The sequence below is a fragment of the Scomber japonicus genome, chromosome 6 (genome assembly GCF_027409825.1).
Source record: "Scomber japonicus isolate fScoJap1 chromosome 6, fScoJap1.pri, whole genome shotgun sequence".
Classification (NCBI taxonomy): domain Eukaryota; kingdom Metazoa; phylum Chordata; class Actinopteri; order Scombriformes; family Scombridae; genus Scomber; species Scomber japonicus.
In genome coordinates this window covers 25516531-25538590 of record NC_070583.1, presented here as the reverse complement: position 1 = coordinate 25538590, position 22060 = coordinate 25516531, and the positions used below count along the sequence as shown (strand labels likewise).

General features: G+C 40.1%; 2 protein-coding genes across 2 annotated transcripts; both read left to right on the top strand.

Annotated features, from left to right (window-relative positions):
- The first annotated feature begins 217 nt into the window (after positions 1 to 217).
- p2ry1 (purinergic receptor P2Y1) lies at positions 218 to 1822 on the top strand. Its single transcript, XM_053321103.1, has 2 exons — positions 218 to 475; positions 732 to 1822. Exon 2 carries the CDS (start codon positions 761 to 763, stop codon positions 1820 to 1822), a length of 1062 nt encoding a protein of 353 aa, XP_053177078.1. The 5' UTR covers positions 218 to 475; positions 732 to 760.
- A 16761-nt stretch (positions 1823 to 18583) lies between these two features.
- On the top strand, positions 18584 to 21446 carry LOC128360579 (ras-related protein Rap-2b). The gene is made up of 3 exons (XM_053321033.1): positions 18584 to 18626; positions 18805 to 19724; positions 20345 to 21446. Exon 2 carries the CDS (start codon positions 19110 to 19112, stop codon positions 19659 to 19661), a length of 552 nt encoding a protein of 183 aa, XP_053177008.1. The 5' UTR covers positions 18584 to 18626; positions 18805 to 19109; the 3' UTR covers positions 19662 to 19724; positions 20345 to 21446.
- Positions 21447 to 22060: the final 614 nt, after the last annotated feature.

Below are 22060 nucleotides of genomic sequence, written 5' to 3'. Positions count from 1 at the left end.
AAAAGCTGAAATCTGGATCCCCGGATATCATTTTTGTATCATATGGGATCCATACCTTCCTATAGTCATATATCCCAGGTCAGGTCTCACAAGGGAGGAAGAAGGAATAAAAAAGAGCGCGTTTAGAAATGGGAAGCAGCTCAGTGGTTTTGTGTGTTGCGCACCTCCCCTCTCCGTAGCGCAAGAGCCTCCTCCAATTCCTGCTCTTCATGCCAGAGCCTGCAGCTGTCTCTGTTGCGTCCCACCGCCGCTGTTGTGGGAAAATCGTCTCCCCGCATGACGAACCGACGGGAGACTTTTTCCACCTTGAAGTGACATACTGAACCCGAGCGATCGCAACTTTTAAACAATTTCCAACACTCCTAGAAGGCTAAATGAAGACACCTGACAGCTCGTAACACCACGTCCGTGTGTTGACTGAAATCTTTGCAACAGTGAAGATTACAGGAATGTGGAATACAAGTGTATCTCAGCGGTGAGTGTTGTAATGCGTTTATCATTCCTCTGTCTCTATGTAGTATTTGTTGGACTGTGCGTAGGCGTTTGGCAATATTAACTTTGTGTTTCCTGTCCGGGCATGACTGGTTTTGAATGCAAATGTCATTTACGTTGAACAACTGTAGCGTGTAGCAACAGATCAGTGAAATTGATTTATTATTTAGTTATTTTATGTCTAAGAATGTATTTAAATAGTAAAAATAAGCCTTAACAACAAATATTTCTTCATGCAGTAAAAGGACGTTCCTCTGCCCCTGACACCATGACCACAGACCTGAACTTGACCTCCCTGCTGAACGCGACAGATCTCCACAATCAAACAAGAGGATGTTCCCTCACCAAGACAGGTTTTCAGTTCTACTACCTGCCCACTGTCTACATTATGGTCTTCATCACAGGGCTGGTGGGCAACAGCCTGGCCATTTGGATGTTTGTGTGCCACATGAGACCCTGGAGCAGCATCTCTGTCTACATGTTTAACCTGGCTCTGGCTGACTTCTGCTACGTCCTGTCTTTGCCCTTCCTCATCTTCTACTACTTCAACAAGACCGACTGGATATTCGGTGATGTTCTGTGCAGACTGCAACGATTCATTTTCCATGTGAATCTGTATGGGAGCATTTTGTTTCTGACCTGCATAAGTGTTCACAGGTACACCGGGGTGGTGCACCCGCTCAAGTCTCTGGGTCGACTGAAGAAGAAAAATGCAGTTATTACCAGCGCACTGGTGTGGGCGGTGGTTGTTGTGGGCATCTCCCCCATCCTTTATTATTCGAGGACGGGCTTGAAGCGCAATGCAACCACTTGTTATGACACCACAACTGAGGATGAGTTACCAGGTTATTTTATCTACAGCATGACTTTGACTGTGTTTGGGTTCTGCATCCCTTTTATTATCATATTTTGCTGCTATGGCATGATTGTCAAAGCATTAATCTGCAATGATATGAACAATGCACCCCTGCGGCAGAAATCAATTCACCTGGTTATCATTGTGCTCGCAGTCTTCGCTGTCTCCTACCTGCCTTTCCACGTGATGAAGAACCTCAACATGAGAGCCAGGCTGTACTTCCAGAGCCCTGACATGTGTGATTTTAATAACCGTGTCTACGCCACCTACCAGGTGACGCGGGGACTGGCCAGCCTCAACAGCTGTGTGGATCCTATTCTTTATTTCCTGGCTGGAGATACATTCAGGAGGAAGCTGTCACGGGCCACTAAAAAGCCCTCCAGGAAGGGGGACAATGTCCTTCAGTCCAAGAGTGAGGAGACGGCGCTCAACAGCCTGGCTGAGTATGTGGAGAATGGGGACCGGAGGATGTAACAGGGCACAGAGGTGGCCCCTGTGTGCTTAGTCATGGCTGTGGATTTGGGAAGTAGTACTAGAAGCCACAATGGACCTGGGATTGAATGAATAAATGCACTGTGTGGACTGAAGGCTGTGTGTAAATTTTGATGGGATGATGGTTTATGGAACTGTAGGATAAAACTTAATTTAACCCTGTGATAACCATCAGTCGCTTGCAGCCCGTCGATATTGATAAACAATTGTACTGTATTATACTGTAGATGTATAGTACCATAAATGTTAGAGCCATCACTCTTCATTGTTACTGAGTAGTTTGTGATGTTTACACAAAATTAACATTACGATTAACCAAGCTGGAGGGGAAAAAGGTTTCCTTACAGGCAATAATGTCCTATTCATCAATTTCTTCAGGAAAAATAGGACTGAGAATGGATGGCACCTTCTGCAGCCACTGACCTGATGCTTAATCAATAACTATTAAGCAGGTGAGAGCTTATGGTTAAGGAAGTCTACCTGCGATGGCTCTTAGAGGAAAAAAGTAAATGCACTGAACCTGAGATTGAAGCATGGATGTGCCGCACAGACATTGTAATGCACTATGACCAAGGGACTCTCTGCTTAGAGGGCTACCTATCACTCATTGTTTCTTGCTCCATGTATTACTGACTAGGGAGGGGATGTGGTCAAACAATTTTTCATTTTGACAGCTTTGTGTTTGAGGTCTGCAACGGCTCTGTTACCACAATCTTTCTTGACTTGTTAATCTGTTCACCACAGAGAAAAAAAAAGAGAAGATAATACTCAACAGTATTTTGTATATATGATATTACAATAAATGAAAGGTGCACTGTACAGGATGTTGTGACGTTCCAGATTAGTTTGTGTTGTTAACTGTTTTGTTCAAATATCACTAATTGAGACCTTTTTAGTGTATGTGTCAAATATCAAAATACTATCAGTGAAACATTGATTTACCACAGCTGGTTCTAACTACACAAGTGCAACATAGGGAATAATAGCTTTTAATGAGCAGAGCACACATACACAATCAATCACCTGCTTTGTGACTCCATCAACATATTGAAGACTTGTTTGTATGAGATACCTCAAAGTAAATACTGCACTGTACCCGTGTGTTGACAGATAACCATTTCTGTTTTGTATCTGTTGTAATCATTCTGGAGAAATGATTGTGGAGCTGTCTTGGTACATTTTACCCTGGATTATGTAGATGTTTGATGTCTGTACTAATATACCTTTGTAAATCTGTAACATGGCTGACTATTGTGAAGAAAGGAAGTGAATCACCTGTACAGAATATCTGGGGCCACTTGGATCTTTGTCAATAAATTTTTATATTTAAAAAAAGTAAGAATATGTTATAATAATTATTTTCAGATGGTGACTAATTGTATTTCCCTGATAGCATTTATGTCATACCAGCTGTTCCAACTTAAGTGTGTACACACTATGACAGTGAGTTCTGTCTTGCTACTTCCCCTCCTCTTTCTCCACTCTGCTGTTGACTTTCTTTTTCAACACGGCCAGGAGGAAGTGAGAGGACGAGGGAGGAATAAAGAGTGGCACCTTTTTCTTCTGGCTTATACTAAAACGGCTTTTGTGTCTGTCACAATGGCGTGAGGTTATTGATGCAGACAGGGGTGCGAGGCTGTCGCCAGGACCCAGGGGTTGCATGCTACTGTGGGCACAGGAAACTGACCAACTTTCTTCCTCCAAACAAGGCCCATGAATACAAACAGCTTTTGATTTCCTGGCTTTGAGGTGTAAACTGCATAGTTGGCCTTGGCAAATATGTGTGTTTGTGTGTATGTACGCTGGAAAGCCGGAAGGCAATGGAGACCTTATTTAAGTAGGCGGTTGTTTTAGTCATTATTTCTTCTTGTTGGGTGCTGGTTATCGTTTCGTTGTTGAAAGGAGCCACTGTGTCATGCACGTGGACCACAGGGGTATTAATATGTACATGTATGTACATCAGTCTATTTGTGGGACATATATTGTCTCTGCTGTGTGTACACATGGTAAGGTGAAAGAAAGATTAGATACAGCCAGCGCCAAATCTTAAGGCAATGTCAGTTCTGTTGAGCTTGAGTGTAAAAGGTTGACTTGTAGAAAGTTGGGATGCTTGCCAGTATCTCCTCCCTCCCTTTTCAGCCACCTTTCACCCCTTTTATTCTCCTCGCTTTACTCTGAATACAGAAAAAAAGTTTTCTTCACAGTATTTCATTTCAAGTATTGAGAAGAGAACAAAAAGGATTTCTGCAAAGTGCACGGTAATGGCACTTACAAAGTTTGTATGTGTGTGTTTCATGAGGACGCTGTTGGTGGCAGGGGGTCCAGAGGGTAATCACAGTCAGGGCAGCTAAACCAAAACACTGATCTTTGTTCTTGGAGATTTACAATGATGGCGCGGCCACATCTATCACAGGGGCCCCATCTGCTTGAGCTAAAACCTACCACTAACTACACAAAAAATGAAAGCAATCAAAATGTCAGCATGTGGTTCTTGGTGAGTAACTCATGATTCAAACAATCATGGGACAGCATGATCACAGTGATGAGTGGCTGTGCTGCAAATTCAGGTGACTCCATTGACACTGTAAAAAAAACAAGAGGCATTATAAACTCCTATAAACACAAACTCCCTGCTGCATTATTTGTGAATCATGCACTTGTGATATTTACATTATAACAACATTACACTTCTGTATAGTGATTTTTGCAATAAGCAGTACTTGGAGGAAAATTGTATCCATTATTTAGGCTGTATAAAGCTTTCCTAGAGGTGTGTATAAGGAAGATCCAGTATGTGTTTGTACACAACATAGCACCCTCACAACCAGATACATGTTTTCCAGCTAAGTAAACATGTTAGAAAAATATTTTGTTCACTTGATCCTGGTTACAACACCAGACTGTTGCACTTGCATGTTAAAATGTGTTTATTCACTCCAGTCATGCATCACCCTACCGCCTAAACCAACCCCAGAGTACTCATAGGGTGTTATTGCACTTATATGGTAATAACCAGGCTGTAATGGCATCTTTTTCACTTAAATTCTTTGAAATAAAACATAGGAAATGTGTGTGTATACAACACCTCCTACAAGGTACTTTTGACTCAGACCAAACACTGTGCAGCTCAGGAGGATGCTAAGGATATAGCTCTCATCACAACGAAAGTCAAAATACTTGTCAGAGGATTCAGGTTGTTGATGATGTGCAAATGCAAATAAGTGTGTGTGAGTGAGTGTGTGTGTGTTTGTGTGTGTGTGTGTGTGTGTGTGTGTGTGTGTGTGTGTGTGTGTGTGTGTGTGTGTGTGTGTGTATGTGTGTGTGTGTGTCAGTATTTGCCAACCAAAGATCATTCCCAACCAAAGAGACAAAGCATGCACTTACACACACACACACACACACACACACACACACACACACACACACACACACACACACACACACACACACACACATTTATAATCAAACAGAGTAATAACAGTTTTATTCGCTTGATCCAAGAAGCTATCAGAGGCTTAAATAACATATTAATGCCACTGTACCTAGCCGTAAATGGGGGAAATTGGGATGACAAATGTAATCTTTTTATAGATGATTATGTTTCCATACTCAAGGAATGTGTTTAAGTGCCAACCTGTTTTCCTAGTGATGCAGGATGAATTTAGAAGTTATCTTACCTTCATTTTGCTTAACAGTAAATATACAGTGTTTATATAACTCAGCCCATGTAACCACTGAGTGTTGTTTTATATTCTGTCTAAGTGTCTTTTCTTTTTCAGGTTTCAGTTGCTTTCTGTTCCCCAAAATCCAGCTGGTAAGTAGTCTGACATTGTCGACACTAATTGTATGTTAGGTTAAGGTTATGTACATAGCGCTTTTCAAACAGAAGTTACAAAGACACAATACACAGTTTATAGCACATAGTATCAAAGTGGCTCACAAAAAGCACAGTAACAACAGAAATTAGATTAACAAAAAAGCCAAACATAAGAAAAGCAATGCAATATAGGTGAGACATTTGAATCGGAAGATCTAATAGTGACTATCCATTTTGTTGTGTTCATATGTCCACATCTTACAGTGCCTCTGTCCATAACAATACTGCATGAATGATAGGCTATCAGAAATATAGATGACCTGGGGCGTGGCTGCTTTTGACAGTGAAAGTCATTTAAAATGAGACTGCCATGTGTGTCTTTGAGGCAATATGTTCACAGTCGCCTCTGGAGTTGCCTCTGCCTCCTTTGATATCCACCATGAAATGACTTCACTTTCATCATGATGTCAGACATACATCCAAGGGTGTTAAATCCAGTTATAAACCCTGATCTAATACTTGTATGGACAAGTAAAAACAAAATGAAAGACATTATTCTCACTCTGTTACTGGACAGATGGTGTAAGCATAGCAATGAACAGGAAGTCATCATTTTAAACTCTATAGGTTACTCTAAAGTTATTCCTAAAGTAAGCCATGCAATTGCTTGGACTTCTGCCAGCAACAATAATGTTAGACTGGTACTGTATATAAGGATTAGATGGGACTGGGAGAACAACTGGGAGAGGGCACATGAGACAGAGCACAGGCCTGTCATATTTTGGCTGTCATAAGGTTTATGATCAATATCTCTGCAGCCAGTCCTGTCTGGCTTCTTGTTGATTTTCTGCCGCTTCTTGGCGCTTTCATCGATCAACTTGAACGATCGGTTTACTGGCTGACATCCACAAACTTACGTCTTTCATTTCATACAATGGGGGTCACAATGATCAGATCAAGCAGTATAACCCCAGACAGAGAGGAAGATGTCTAAAGGTGGTTTGGCTTGGTCAGTTTTGGACAAAAAATTCATATTAATTCCATGTTTTTCATTCAATATATACAGTACATATATACAGTACATATAGAGAAGGTTACGCTGATGTTGTTTCAAATTTTAACAGATATCAGATGATGCAGGTTTGCACGGCTGGGAGATGAGCGTGTTGTCAGACAGAGTACAGATGAGCTGGTCTGTGTGATAAGAGTTATGAGATTGGATGTGTAGCTTTGAAATGAACTGAGGTTAAATAAAAGGGGCCCTGCTGCTTGTGAAGCATAGGGAAGAGACAAGATAAGGCAAGGTGTGAGAACAAGAAGCTGAAAGGTACAGTGATACTAAATGTGCTGCAGGCATACTAAAAAATCTGCAGCAGAAAGAGAATGCAGCACTAGGTAAGAAGTATGGGTTATTCATATATCCAAATACACACTAAAATAAATGGAAGAAAGTGTGTTATAGTGAGTTGTGAGAGTAAATTATTAATCCTGAATCGCAATTTAACAAAATACCTAGAGCTCTATTATGAGGTTCTTATTAGATCATAACACAAGATTCACTCAAAAGTCAGTCTGATTAAAATGACATCACCAAGGGCCATTCTGGGAGACTGTCCTGTGAAGACAACTGTTTGTACAAAAACTAAAAAAAGAACACATTTTTAAAAGCATGTGACTAAACTCTTAATTTTGAGTTCCTCCCTTCCTGCAGAGTGTCTGAAAGTTATGAAACTACTGTAAAGGGTGATGAGCTATGCATTCCACTGAGAGTCCAATGTTTTTATTAGCTGGCAACACGTTAGTCTGCCGGCAGCGCTTCTGCAGGGTGGATGACAAATCTCTTAAAACCAAAAGTTTATGTACTGGTAGATTACATCCACTGCTCCATATTCACAATGTGTCAGCGTGTGTGTTGAAAAGAGTGGGAATAATGGTGTGGGTATGAAAAGGAAAGCAAGCTGTGTGTAGGCATATCTATATATATACAGATGTTGAGTAATGGAAATGTTGGACAAACATAACCATATATGCTTTATAGGTAAGAAGAAGGGTCGTCTTTCGCCTCCACAGGTTCACTCCTCCTCACCATGTCTGGTTTGCTGTCATGTAGGTCCTGAGTTGTGTGTGGTGAGGAAGAAAGCCTCTGTTTCATGTGAGGGATTCGGAAATATCTACAAATCCTGTGCTGCATGCATCTCATGAAGATTCATTTTTGTTTCGATCTGTTTGTTCAGCTGTGTTTATGGGTCTATTATCATCTTAAAAGAACATCTTAAAGATATCACTTGAAGCTGAAGAACTAAGTGCATGTCTTTTGAATTGACCATTACCTGACCCCGGAGAGCAACCATCCGTTTGTAGTGACACTCGCAAAATTGCTTCCAAAATGATCACAAGTAGATGACAATGTTTGGACAGACTAAGGACCAGGGCCTTAAAAGAGATCAGCTATCACTATCACTATATCTTAAAATCTTATATTTTCAAAGCTGTGGTTGATATTTAGATTGTAAAGGATTTTTAAGACCTTCATTAATATTTTGAGATTTTCTGAAGTAATTATGTAAAATAAGTTTGCATTAAAGTTTTACATGATGTTAAAACATTTTATTTTAAAAGTTTCACCAGTTGACACCTCCTGAACTGCCTGTTTTGGTGTACAGTTTGTTTGTTTGTTTTTAATCAACATACATGGGGAAAAAACAAAGTTGCTACATTCTCCATGTTTTACAGTCCACTGCAATCTGCAAGCAGCAGGAAACACATGGGTACTTATTGTTAAATGTGCAACAGAGTGCAGCTATGGATTCTGACTTTCCAGCAAATTACTCCACACAGTTTGATAAACACCTGCAAGGAATATGTTCGACTTATTTAACAACAATCTTTTCACCTTAAATTCAACATGCAATCAAATTATTTAAATGTCATAAATTGTGAACATTTGAAACAGAACTGAGTTTCTGTGTCCTTTTAATAGATTCTGACATATAGACAGAGAAGTGTTTGTGATCATGTGGGAGGGTAAAATAAACACCAATGGCATCAACAATAACTATTTTATTAGACAGTTGGATCAAAAAATGAAATGTAAGCAGTGCCACAAATCATTTCATTTGCCAGCATGTTTTAGAGCAGAATGAGTACAGTGTGTGTAACACCTGAAATTAAATGTAATCTAAAATGTAGTCAATTTAGTCCTTTGAATATTTTCTAGAAAAGACTAATAGTCATGTCCAGATCATTGTCTCTGGGAATTTGGTGAATTATTGACCTTATAGGAGGTGTTTACATTATTCACAAATTATACATGATGGATTTTAAAAGGCTGATGGGTTTGAATTCGCCTTTGTTGCAACAAATATTATACACATTTTAATAAAATAAAGCCTTAAGACCATAATGTATAGAAAGTATGAGTGTAGAAGTTAAATAAACAAACAAATATCTGAAATTTGAACACATTTCTTGTTGGTTAAAGCTGACACATGGTGCTAATTGGCATTTTACATTGCCTTTGTAATTGTGATTTAACTACTTCAAACTTTAAAGTTCATTCTGTGCTTCCATTATTTTGTCACTTGTGTGTGTGTGTGTGTGTGTGTGTGTGTGTGTGTGTGTGTGTGTGTGTGTGTGTGTGTGTGTGTGTGTGTGTGTGTGTGTGTGTGTGTGCTATACACATGCACTCTGATGAACTCAATTACTACATATGTTCTGCATCCTATTGTAGCTCGTGACTGTTAATGATCCACCCCAAATAAAGCTGCGTTATCTCATCGACTCATGTTTTTCCTACCTATCATTAGTCAGAGATACACCTTGCATGATTAGATGTGACTCAGATGTTTGGTCATTTTATTGCTTCTCCACTATTGGTTTAGGTGTGTTTAAAGCCTGAAATGTGCCTAGGGAAGGTCTTTATTCTCCATAAATCCATCAATATAAGATTTCGTCAGAAAATGCTACAAAATTTAAAATTGCGACTTTTTTGAGACTTGAACTTTATCTTTTTTTCTTTGCCAACTGCACTTACTTTGAATTCTATGCATATATGCAACACATGCATTCAAATATATTAACAGTCATGAACAGATGACTCCATTATCCATTAATAGAAAGAGAAGATCAGCAGTGAAGTGCTTTCTCCACTCAAGAAAATAGCTGACAGAACAGTTTGCCCTCTAAAGCTGCTGTACTAACACCTACACACATTTAGGGAGCAAGTTAATCAAAGAAAGACACCAAAACAGCCTGACAAAACGAAATTTCCTTTTTTTTTTTTTTATAGCACCTACTTTGTGTTACCAATTTCGCCTCTAACCTCTTCTTCTTGGCCATAAATTCTCCTCCCCTTCCCTGACCCCCGATGATTAGTCGCTTTTTCTTCAGGCACCTCCCCTTCCTATTTCTCCTTGCCTCTTTCCTCTTCCCCTCCAGCCTCGTTGTTCAGATTCTATTATCCTGTGCTGCTTGGCTGCCTCACCCTATTAATTCCTAGCAGTTCAGTGTTTGTGTGTGTATGTGTGTGTATCTGTATGTGCACATACACATTGACACTGTGCCCACACATTGAAAATGCACACACATACTGAATATTTTCACACCACACCACCCTCACACACGGTGGGGAGATAAAGGCATACTTGTACGTGCGTGGGAGTATCCAAGTGTGTGCTTGTAAAATAATTTTAGTGCACCCGGAAGTTGCTGTAGTTTAACAATAAAGGCAGGTTGAGTTTTGAATCTAGACCTTCCTTTTGTCCTAAAACTGGACAGTAGTAGTCTTGTATAAATTGGATGCAGTGCACAACCTGGACAAAAAAAGGTACGATTAATTGTAATAACTGCGTCTTCATCTTTTAAAGGACAACACCATAGAGCTACGTAAGTCCAGGCTGCACTCCAAGCATTTTCAGTATGTCCAGAAATCACTTCATTGTAACAGTTATCTAGATTTAACACTCAACCAGCCTTCACTACACTACAACAACTTATCCTTCTTAGTCTATATCGATCTGTGTGTGAAGGTGGTGAGTGTGAAAATGTTAGGTTTGTATGTGCGTGTTTTTGCACATTGTCAAAGTGTATGTGCATGTATTTCAGTGTTTTCACCCTAGTTGAGCTTTCATGGTGCCAGTGTCGAAGTGTGGCTACTGAATTGCAGAAATGTGTGCCAAGTCATATTAACACTGACACAGACACACATATATTCACCTTGCACAGGTGTCCTGTTAATATCTTGTCTGGAGGGGTTTGTCTGTCTGGACAAAAATAGAGTAAGGCTGTGTCTCTGTCAGTGGAGGGGGAAGTGAAATGGGGATGTAGTGAAAATGGCTAAAAGTGGTGTGCTTTAAATGCAGTGTGATTGACCAATGATGAGGAATTTTATTTTAATGGATGAAACTACCATTGGTGATTTTAACAGCTTAAAACATAACTATGACAGCTAAGACACTAGTTCATGTGTAGTTCATGTGTTATAATGTAATGGATATTGCTGCATGACATTGTCTAAGCTTCTACACTGGTTGCATATTTTTTGTTCATTCTCTGCACATCTTTTTTTTTTCTCTGTTTGTGTATTCCCTGTGGGCTTAAACATGTGTGTGCATATGCTTGTGTGTGTGTGCCTGTGTGTGTGTGTGTGTGTGTGTGTGTGTGTGTGTGCCTGTGTGTGTGCCTGTGTGTGTGTGTGTGTGTGTGTGTGTGTGTGTGTAAACTGAGCCACTTGTCCTGGATTCCCTGCTAAACTTAGCCAAGTCACTGTGGTCATGATTGAGTGGTCATCCACATGGTTCAGTGACTGGGTTCTTGGCCATAGCTGAGCACTTTTGTCTGCAGCAAGCTTCAGTACCTGTCACGTCAGCCTGCTGATTACACACTGTGTGAACTCACCGATCAGCAGAATATTGATCCAGCAGTGGACAACAGCTTCACTATAAGTCCCAGACACTTGGCTTTTAGACTACAGGCTTAAGGTCAAGTTCACCCTGATCTAAATACATTTTAAATTTTTTTTTTCGGACTTTCATCTATGTTAAGTCTGAGTTGTTGACAATTTAAAATCTATCTTTTAAAAAAAAGGCTCATAAAAATTAATTTATTTGGAAATTCCAATTTAATGCTTTAGTGCAAGAAGGAAGACTAACTTTAAAAAAATGCTGACATATGATTACCACATAACCAACCTTTCAACTTAGTGAAAGCTTCTTACTGTAAGTGCTTGAGTGGTGTTTGCCTTACAAGAACCTGCTCTCCTGAGACAGGATGTTTGATAGATGTTAATAGTCTGTGGAATCATTTATAAACAAACAGTGGTAGCCAATACCTCCAGGGGGAAGCATGAAGGAACATGTCATCCAGTGTGAAAGTGCTGCTCATTGGATACACACATAATATTTGCAATAATGAATACATGTAATAATTTGTTGACAATAAGAAAAATAAAGACAATTGTTAGCCTAAGGAGTAATGTAATAAATGATGTCAATAAACCCACATAATTGCAGTATGGACCTGAATCTAACAATTGATTCATACTCAGGCTGATTTATAGTATCAAAAATATTTAATTCATAAAACACCTGCATTGTGTACTCTACTATACATATTAAAACAAACAAAAAGGTGATCATAGAAAAGAGCAGCATGTGATATAATCAAATCGTACCCTGTGCCATATGCCGTGAATAAAATCACAACAGCTACTGAACTTGCATTTTTACATATTCAGCTCCATGAAAACTGAGCAAAGTCTATCTGCAGATAAGAACCAGGGACTAGGGTTAAGTTAGGATTGTTTTGTACATCTATTATAGCCATTAAACTTAAAGAAGACAAAATAAGATAGATATTTAAGGACATTTAATGTAGTTTTGCCAAATTAGAGTGAACGAAAAAGAAAAGCTTAAATGTTGAACAGACATCCTTGGACACACAAATGTAATTTCCGTATTACAGTGGACCTGAGCTAAATGTCATTTAAGCACATACTGTATTGGCAGCAGGGAGTCTTATATAAGGTGAGAAGTCAGTAGTTTTATTTTAGACTTGCATGAAACCCCAGTAGACCTCAGAGCCTTTCCAATTCCCATTTAGCACTGATTGTGTCTTTATGGAGTGCCTCTCCAACATGCACGCACACACACACACACACACACACACACACTGACACACACACACATACACATTCACATATGCACACCTCATATTTTAATGGATGAATTGCTCCCATTGTATTTGCAAAAGCAGTAATTACATTGCTGCTAGGATTCTGTTGTTTCTCTTTGGCTATACAACATGTAAGTGTGGACATTAAGATCCCCAGAATGTCATGTGGTTATTACAAGAATATTCACATCTGGCTGAGTACTTTATAAATCTGCAGCCTCCCTCCCAAGGCAACCTTGAAGCTGTGAACCGGGAAAAAGAACATGCTCCCTCATTGCACTTCTCATTATTACGAAAGTCCCCATCAGCCTCAATGAGGAAGTGAGAATGTCAGATCCTTCTCTGTGATGATGATGGTTACTGTGACTCTCAACCCTAAACTTTAACCCCCAGCAATCAACTGTGCTGGACTGGATAGAGCTGTATGTATTATTAATGATGGCCAAATTCCTCACATGAAAGCCTTGCATTGTGGGCCGGATGAAAGACCCAGTGTCTGCTCTCTAACTGTCACACTGTCACTTTCTATCTGCTATTTCTTCTTTCATTTTTGTCTCTCTCCTCTTGTCTTACATCATATATGACTCTGTTTTTCTTTAATTCAGTCTGTGATCAGTTTGGTTGAAAAGGCATATGACAAAATGTCAATGACTGAGACTTGATCAGTTTCTCTGCAGAATGCTCTTGCTTTGTGAGTGAACATAATGCCATTTGACTGAAGACAAGAGCCTTTTGTCTTCAGTTTGAACTATATTGCATTCTCACCCAGAAAAATGTCATTCGAAAATCCTGCATGCTGTGTTGTTGTGAGTTACTTTTTTTCTGGAATTGTGAAGGTGTGTTACATATTTATTTGATAAAAAAAAAAAAAAACTTCTGACACAATCACCCATAAGTTATTTCTGACTTAAACTAAAACTAATGTTAAATGGTTATTCTGATTTTGCCACATAAAATGACAAATGCATAACACATTTCAAAGCAATGTCATCTCAGTGTGAAGCCTCCAGTTAACCAAAACATCTGAGTTCATGTAAGACATCTCGAGGCACTCACATGGTTAGATGTAAGTCTGCTGCTCTCTGCTGGAAAACATGCCTCATTGCAGAACAGAAAAAAAAGAGGCAGAACATCCTCTTTGTTCCCATGGTTCCCAAACCTTGCCACCTGAGCCTTGAGTAGGTAAAACTCTATCAGTAGCTTAATAATATAATGCAACGATTTGATAACACCAGCAAAAGAAATGTGTGAGTACATTAGAAATATATTTTTGGCTTATTTCCTACTTTGTAAATCATATTACAATCCCCCATATTGATTCAGCTACCCCAAATATTGTGAGAAAAAAAACACTCTTTTCTGCAATTCACCACCATATCTTTGGCTTTATCTCCATTTTAAAGCTGCATTTTCTAACCTCAGTAAATGTGACAGCATCAGTTTGAATTTGGCCCAGAACATCTGTCATTCCTCTCAATCTGTCCCATCTGCTTTTCACATCATTTGCATACTATGTACGAGGTGCAAAAAGATTTTGCATAGAGAAAAATGATATCAACTTGCTCAAACTCTCTATGTGATGAAAATGAGATGTGGTTGAAAGTCTGGAAAAAGCCAAACATTGAGCGTTGGATTGATTTTTTTTTTTCAAACTACAACTTCCAAGGCTTATTTGAAAAAAAAAAACAACTCTTGCAAACTCAGAATGGATTAACAGCTTATGCTACACTGTTAGGATGAATGCTTGTGTTATGTTTTTCAAGGGGACATATAGGGGGTGTGTAACAACCCTTTACAGTCATAAGTAATAATACATAATGGCTAACACTTGCTGCCAACTGTGAAGCCTCATCACATGATGGCGATGGAAAGCATTTTATTTAGACTTTGCTATCCTATTGAAATGATGAATGGGCATCTTCCACAATCTGAATAATTGATTAATCAAAACATTTGCCACAGAGGGTGAGTGGAAATGCAAACTATTCAAACTGAAGGATTCATTCAAGGTCAGGAGGCTATAAACAGTACATCTGAGCCAAGTAATAAAATAAAATAAAGTCTTTCCCCTTTAAAATTATAGCCTAAAGATGTGTTTCAAAGTCCCTATGGGATGAAAATGTTGGAGAGGACTAATCTCTGTCATTAATTAGCACAGTGGTCTCAGACATTTTAATTAGTCTACTGTCACTCTCACAGGCCTGGAGTGAGGATTAAAGACCTGTCGCTGTACATCTGATTGTGTTGTTGTAGATGTTCACCTTTTACTGAATAGATCAGCTGTCGTCGGCCTGTTTCTGGCTATTTCAATTACACCATGGTGGGAATAATATGAGATTAAAGTGGTATTACTGTACTTAAGGAGCAATAAGACAAGGTCCCTTGGTAGAGGTTATAAGGGAAGCTAAAGTCTTTGGATTCAGGAAGTTTTAGGAATGCAAAAACAGCAGAATATTTAGTTATAATAATTATGCATTTCAGTTCCCATCAGCTCTGCAAAGTTTTTATCTTAATTCATTATTTTGGTTTTCACAGCCCATAACTGAAATGCTTGGTTCACTCTCACCACTCTCCACAGTGTTGTTGGTGCAATGGTGCACTACATGCCCAACATCAAATTCAGGTCAAGTCAAGTCAGTTTTTATTTATATAGCCCAATATCACAAATCAGAATTGTACTGCATTGGTGCCTTACAATCACTACAGCTTACAACATTCCCTATCCTTGGACCCTCGATTCAAATAAGGACACCCTCCCCCACCGACCCACCTCCACCACCCCTCAAAAAAATAAAAAAACATAACAAAACAAACAAAAAAACCCAAAACAAAACACTTGAGCAGGGAAAAAAGGAAGAAACCTCAGGAAGAGCAGGGGATGGACTGACATGTAATTGATGTTGTGTGTGCAGTATAAATCAAGTAATTTGATAACATTCATGACTATGATTGGGAGTGCATAGACGAACGTCCAGGTGCCACTACAAAGAGATAAGACCTGAGTCACATGACCCCCTCTCACCATGGAGACCTGTTAAAAAAAAAAACAGCACACATACAAAGGAGAGGAGGAAACCACACACACAAACAGGAGATGGACAAATTTAGAGACTAAATGAAGAACATTGTGAAGCATTAAGCTGCTAAAGAGCCCGATAGTTCCCTCAGGAGTTACTGGAGAGCAAAAAAGAGATGGCATATTTGATTAGCCAGAAACAAGACTCCATATTTCTAAATTGGCAATTGTTAGCCAACAAGTTCACCATACTAACTTAAAAGGTATTATCAGCTATGGCAGATTCAGACTTTGATAAATACTTTATATACCATTACAGAGTTTATCCCCAACACTCTTCCAATGCCACTGTAATGATTCCTTCTCTCTAATAATAATAATAATAACTTGATTTTGTATAGCGCCTTTCATGAAACCCAAGGTCGCTTCACAATAACAAGAACACAGACAAAAACACACATTTAGCTGTCTCTGGGTGGACTCTCTGCACTAGAGAGTCCACCCAGAGCTTTTCTGAGTTAGCCGTGGCAAGAGGGTATCTTCCAAAGTTACAGTCTGAAATGTACTTTCTGATCAGAAAGTCCCTGTTTGTGTTGTACTAGGTATCTTACTAAGCAACAGAAAAGGAAGAGCTATTTCATAACTCTTTCAGTTTACATATGGACATATTTCCATTGCATGCTATTTATATGAGTATACAGTAAAACCAAAAAAAGTAATGTAAACATTTGCTGGATAATTTGTTTATTAATATCAAGGGAGCTTTTTATTTAGTGCATACATGTGTGTATGAGAGAGGGAGAGGGGAGAGGGAGAGAGAGAGAGAGAGAGAGAGAGAGAGAGAGAGAGAGAGAGAGAGAGAGAGAGAGAGAGAGAGAGAGAGAGAGAGAGAGAGAGAGAGAGAGAGAGAGAGAGAGAGAGAGAGAGAGAGAGAGAGAGAGAGAGGGGGAGAGGGAGAGGGAGAGGGAGAGAGAGAGAGAGAGAGAGGGAGAAAGAGAGAGAGGGTATTAGTGCACACAGTTTAAGCAGACTAGTTAAAGTGAGGCCAGGACACTGTAGCAGCTGTGTGAAAAACCACACATCACCATCACCATCAGCTACATTACCAGCTCTTTGTTAGTTTAGTTTTGGGGAACTTACCTAGAGGGATGGGGGTTGTGGGGTGACGGGGGCATACCATTACATGACAAAGTGACCATGTCTATCTAATTATCAGTGGTGTGTGAAAATAAACTCCACTCTTCTCTGACAGAGCTGCTTGGTCCTTATACTCATAGTGATCACTCTCACAGATGTGACAATCCACATCACAAGGCTCTATAGGTCATGTTACCCTCACTCCCCATGGGGCAGAGCGCTGATTGTCTTTGTATAGGCTTTGACTTGATGTTTTTAATGGGGTTTGGGGAGGGTGGGCTGGCTGGCTGCAGGGCACTTGGGAAGCCCACATGACAAGCCAATCCACATGCTTCACCTACTGTCACCTAAAACCAAACCTGAAACAAAGTCCTCTGAATGTGTACAAGTGTGTTTGTGTTGTTTGCTACCATCTGTGTGTAGGTGTGTGATAATACGTGAACATGTGTGATGCATTCTTTGAACTTGAGCAATCACATACTGACTAACAGATTTCCTCCTCCATTCACGAGTTTGGCCGCAATGTGCGAGTGCGCTTTGTATCGCCGTTGGTGATTTGTGGATGAATTAAAATTTTATTGATCCAGCAGAGTTTCCCCAGCCATCCCTCGAGGTGATGAGGTCACGACTTTGGTTTAATCATCACTGCGCTGTGCTGATGGGCATTGATTGGAAAAAGTGGTTATTTCATAATGAGCTTGTACTCTCCTGCATGCACACACAAACAGGCAAATGTGATTACTTAAATAATTTCATTACAAAGTTATTACATAGTGCCATTTACACTCAGATTAAAAATTACACCACAAGTCATGTATTGTTGATAACTTCCAGATTCAGACATAAGTTCAAGAAAGAGAGCAAACAACTTTCCTTCTGACAGTGGCTCTGTGGTTCAGAATAACACAAATCAGAACAAGGAGATAATCTGGTATGAGATTGCAACAACAAACAAAATACACATAAATGAGTGTCTGAACATGCACAATGAAGAGTCATGTGGAGTCATGCTTCACAAAAATAGTAATTTGAGTCACTTCCTATCTCTCTTGTTATGTCATTCAGGTTTGCTGATATTTTTGAACATAGGTACCATTACAAACACAACAACATCTTAAATTCTGGTTTCTCCCTAAAATTAAGAAATATTCTAGATGTGTTTGCCATTTTTACAACATTTCCTTGTGATACAATTTGCTTGCCATATTTGGTGTTTGGAAAAATGAAATTCCACAAGTTTGTAAAACAGAGTTTAAGAAGAAGTGAAGAAGAACTCATTACATTTGGGGTTACGCAAAGGCTTGCAGTAGACGGGCTTTTCCAGTAAGTTGTGCGAGAATGAGTCAAGCAGTAGTAAGCCTAAGAATCATCGATGTCGAAACTAAGGTGTGGCAAGTCTGCGTGGGTACTGAAGGCAGCTGACTTTGCGATAACACCCGCACTGCACCTTTAAACTCAGCACTGGAGCGTATTTATTTGAGTGACGTGGGACGCAGACTGCGTGCTGAGTGTGGGCAGGAAGCAAAGGGAGCTCACGGCAGAGTCAAGCCAGCTACATGTAGTAAGAACATTACCGGAAATAACATAGTTAACTTTCAAGATAGTATACTCATCACGCTCAAATAATTTGTCCTCCATAACAATAGGTAAGACAACAATATATTTCTAAATATATATGTGAGTGGTTGTATTTAAACTTACTGAAGCTAGATATTGATAGACTTTGCGTGTCAGGTTGAGTCAATAGACTTTTAATTTGAAAGCAATAACCGGAAGTATGTTTTTCCGTATGGTTTGCCGTAACAGCTAACTTGACTCTTACAGAAAGAGCAACGATTGCACGGTGGCTACTTGAACGAAAACGGGGGGAAGCTTGCACAAGAACCGGCCGGGCTGTCGTTGGGGTCTCAACATGCCACAATTCAAATGCTGAGTGTTGGGTCAGAAGAACCGTATTTACCTCCTGAGCGGCGATAGTTGACGACCACGCCCCGCATCCACCGACCGGAGCCTGCACAAAAACTGCTGGCGGAGGCACAACGGTGCACGGGTTGAAACCCAGCAGGGCGGCTAGCTGGCTCACAGCGGAGAGAGGAGAGGAAGGAGTGTGTCGCCTCTTTTTGGGAACCATGAGAGAGTACAAAGTAGTGGTTCTCGGGTCCGGTGGGGTCGGTAAATCCGCACTCACCGTCCAGTTCGTGACGGGGTCCTTCATTGAAAAATACGACCCCACGATAGAGGATTTCTACAGGAAGGAGATCGAGGTGGACTCCTCTCCGTCCGTCCTGGAGATCCTGGACACGGCGGGGACCGAGCAGTTCGCCTCCATGCGAGACTTGTACATCAAAAACGGGCAGGGGTTCATCCTGGTTTACAGCCTGGTGAACCAGCAGAGCTTCCAGGACATCAAGCCGATGAGAGATCAGATCATTCGGGTGAAACGGTACGAGAGGGTGCCGATGATTCTGGTTGGAAACAAAGTGGACCTGGAGGGGGAAAGGGAGGTCTCGTCCGGGGAGGGGAAGGCACTGGCGGACGACTGGAACTGCCCGTTCATGGAAACTTCAGCCAAAAATAAAACCTCGGTGGACGAACTGTTTGCAGAGATAGTCCGACAGATGAACTATGCCTCAACACCAAATGGCGACGATCAGTGCTGTTCGTCTTGTGTCATTCTTTAAAGAAAAAAAAAAAGGACAGCCTTAAAAAGTTTTATTCTTTGCTCGGTTTTTAAGTTTGCAATGGTAAGTTTGAGCATCCATACAATGAAAATGAATAGCTGACACAGTTTCATAAAGTGACACAGAACCAGTGACAGTGAGCTTTGTTATTGAAAGATGTCTATTTAAAGTGTAATGTAGTGAATAGCTTTAACACTGGACACATGGTCAAGTTTATATCAGGCATCAAGTCCCCCAGTTTAAAAAAATCATCAGAGCTCCCTCAGTTCAGTGCCACTGCTGTTCATAAGAGCTAAATATTAGTTTTATCTCTTAAACTACAGTAGGACACTTGCAGTCTATTGTTTTGCTAAGCAGATTGGGGAAGTGTCTGACTCATTTGCAGAACTGGAAGGGCAAGCTATGGCTGATTTAATTAGGCTCACGTAGATAGTGGTTCAATCTTTACACCTACAGCTTTGGAGTTGTTCAACAAGCCCTCAAATGGCATTTTTCAGAATGAGGTTAAGAGGAGTCGGGAGATTCCAAAGTTCCTGTACGGCCTACATTCAGGGATCAGCGAGTCAGATTTTGTTGAGTCGAGCCTAAATTTAGCCTGAAAAAGCAGTGTTTTTCATGATCTCTCTCTAAGAGGTTGCCTCAGTTCATTCATGACGTTCTTCTTATATCTTGTTTTGTGGCAGTGTGTTGCAGCAAGTGTGTACTGTTGAGCTCTTCTTCGTGTGTCTCACCCTGGCCTTGGAGGAAAATGAAGGGAGGAATGCTGCAGGGGGAAGAGAGGAGGAGGAGGAAGGGAGCAACTGAGACAGAGGGAGGGGTCCACTCTTCAGGAATTCTGCTGGGTTGGAGTATCTTTGCTGCACGATGTGTCCGCCGTTGATGTCAACACAGTGTCAGATCCAGAGTTTCAGCAACAAACCCCCCTCCCCCAATCCCCACCAGTTCCAACAGTACTCACAACTGGAACTAAACCCCAATGGAGAAGATATGGAGAGCAACACTTATAGACACTCATAAATGGATATTTCTGTATAAGAAGAAGACAGAGAGTATATTTTGTTAAATAACTGCACAGTCTGGGGAGGGTAAAGTTTTGGGGAATATCTCTGCCTAACCCATATTGGAGCAATGCTCCACAACACTCCAAATCCTATTTTTTTTCCAAAGTCAAAAGAAATCAACACCACTTATCTGCTGGTGGAGTAATGTGACGAGTGCCACTTTTCTCTTCATCTTCTTTTTGAGTGTGTGAGAGGACCTTAACTGAAGTGACATGGGGACGGTGACCCGATCGCCCTTGTGTCGAGTGCCTTTCCAAAACAAATCAGCTGTTCAGATATAGTGCCAACCTACATGTATCACCAAAAGAACCTTTCAACAAGGCAATCCACAAACTAGTGAACTGTTCTTCTGGATAATCTCATGGGGTGGAGACTGAAAAAAAAAAAACTACCAATAGGCTTTTTGTTAATGGAATGGCGGTTTTCTGTATGTTTTTACGTTGGCCGTTTCGAAGTCTAAAAGATGTTCTATTTGAAATGTCTGCTTGGTCTGGCCAAACCTATATCTTGAAATGCACAGGTACTGGAACCCCATAGACATAACGACAGCACCAAACGCTTACCTGCCAGACCACTGAAATCAAAGGAATTTTGTTTCTTCTTACTATTTTTGTTGTTGTTTTTAGCAGGAAATGTGATGATGTACCGTTGACAAATCTAACCTGATTGTAAGTTTAATTTCAGACCAGCCCCTTAACCGTGGGCTGTCTGTTTGAAAAAAAAAATTACAGGACTTTTAATACAAATGCATTTTTAAAAAAAGAAACCAGACTATGTTTTCTCTTTGTTGACATCTGCTTATTATATTATTTCACCATAATGTCTTACTGCCAGATTGCTGGAGTTGATCATGACTATAACACCAGTTGCACATTAATTCTATAAATCAATATTTGAATGCACACAAACGACTGGTCCACCACAAATACTCATAGTAATATAGTAGTAATTGTTCATTTGAGTGCATAAATTACAGTAGATTGATTTACCCCAAAAACCCAAATTCACAGTTGTTTAATAGTTTAGGATGTGTGGTGTGCCACATGCTAACAGGAAGTAGGTGTAGAAAAATGCTGCTACTTTGGTGGTATTTGTTGAGTTTTATGTGACAAGTTTACTGGGTATCTTTATGCAAGCTGGTGTTAGGCGTGACATAAAAGCCATTCTGCTTATGCCATGCATTTCTGCTAGCCTACAGCTCTCTATCGCTCTTTCTTAAACACAAAATGTCAGTGTGGTTAACGCCATAACCATTGTGGTGCGAGCGCAAAATCAAAATCGGAAAGAAACAAACCAAGGTGTATACATAGTGTGACTAGTTTGAAAAAGAGATGAGGA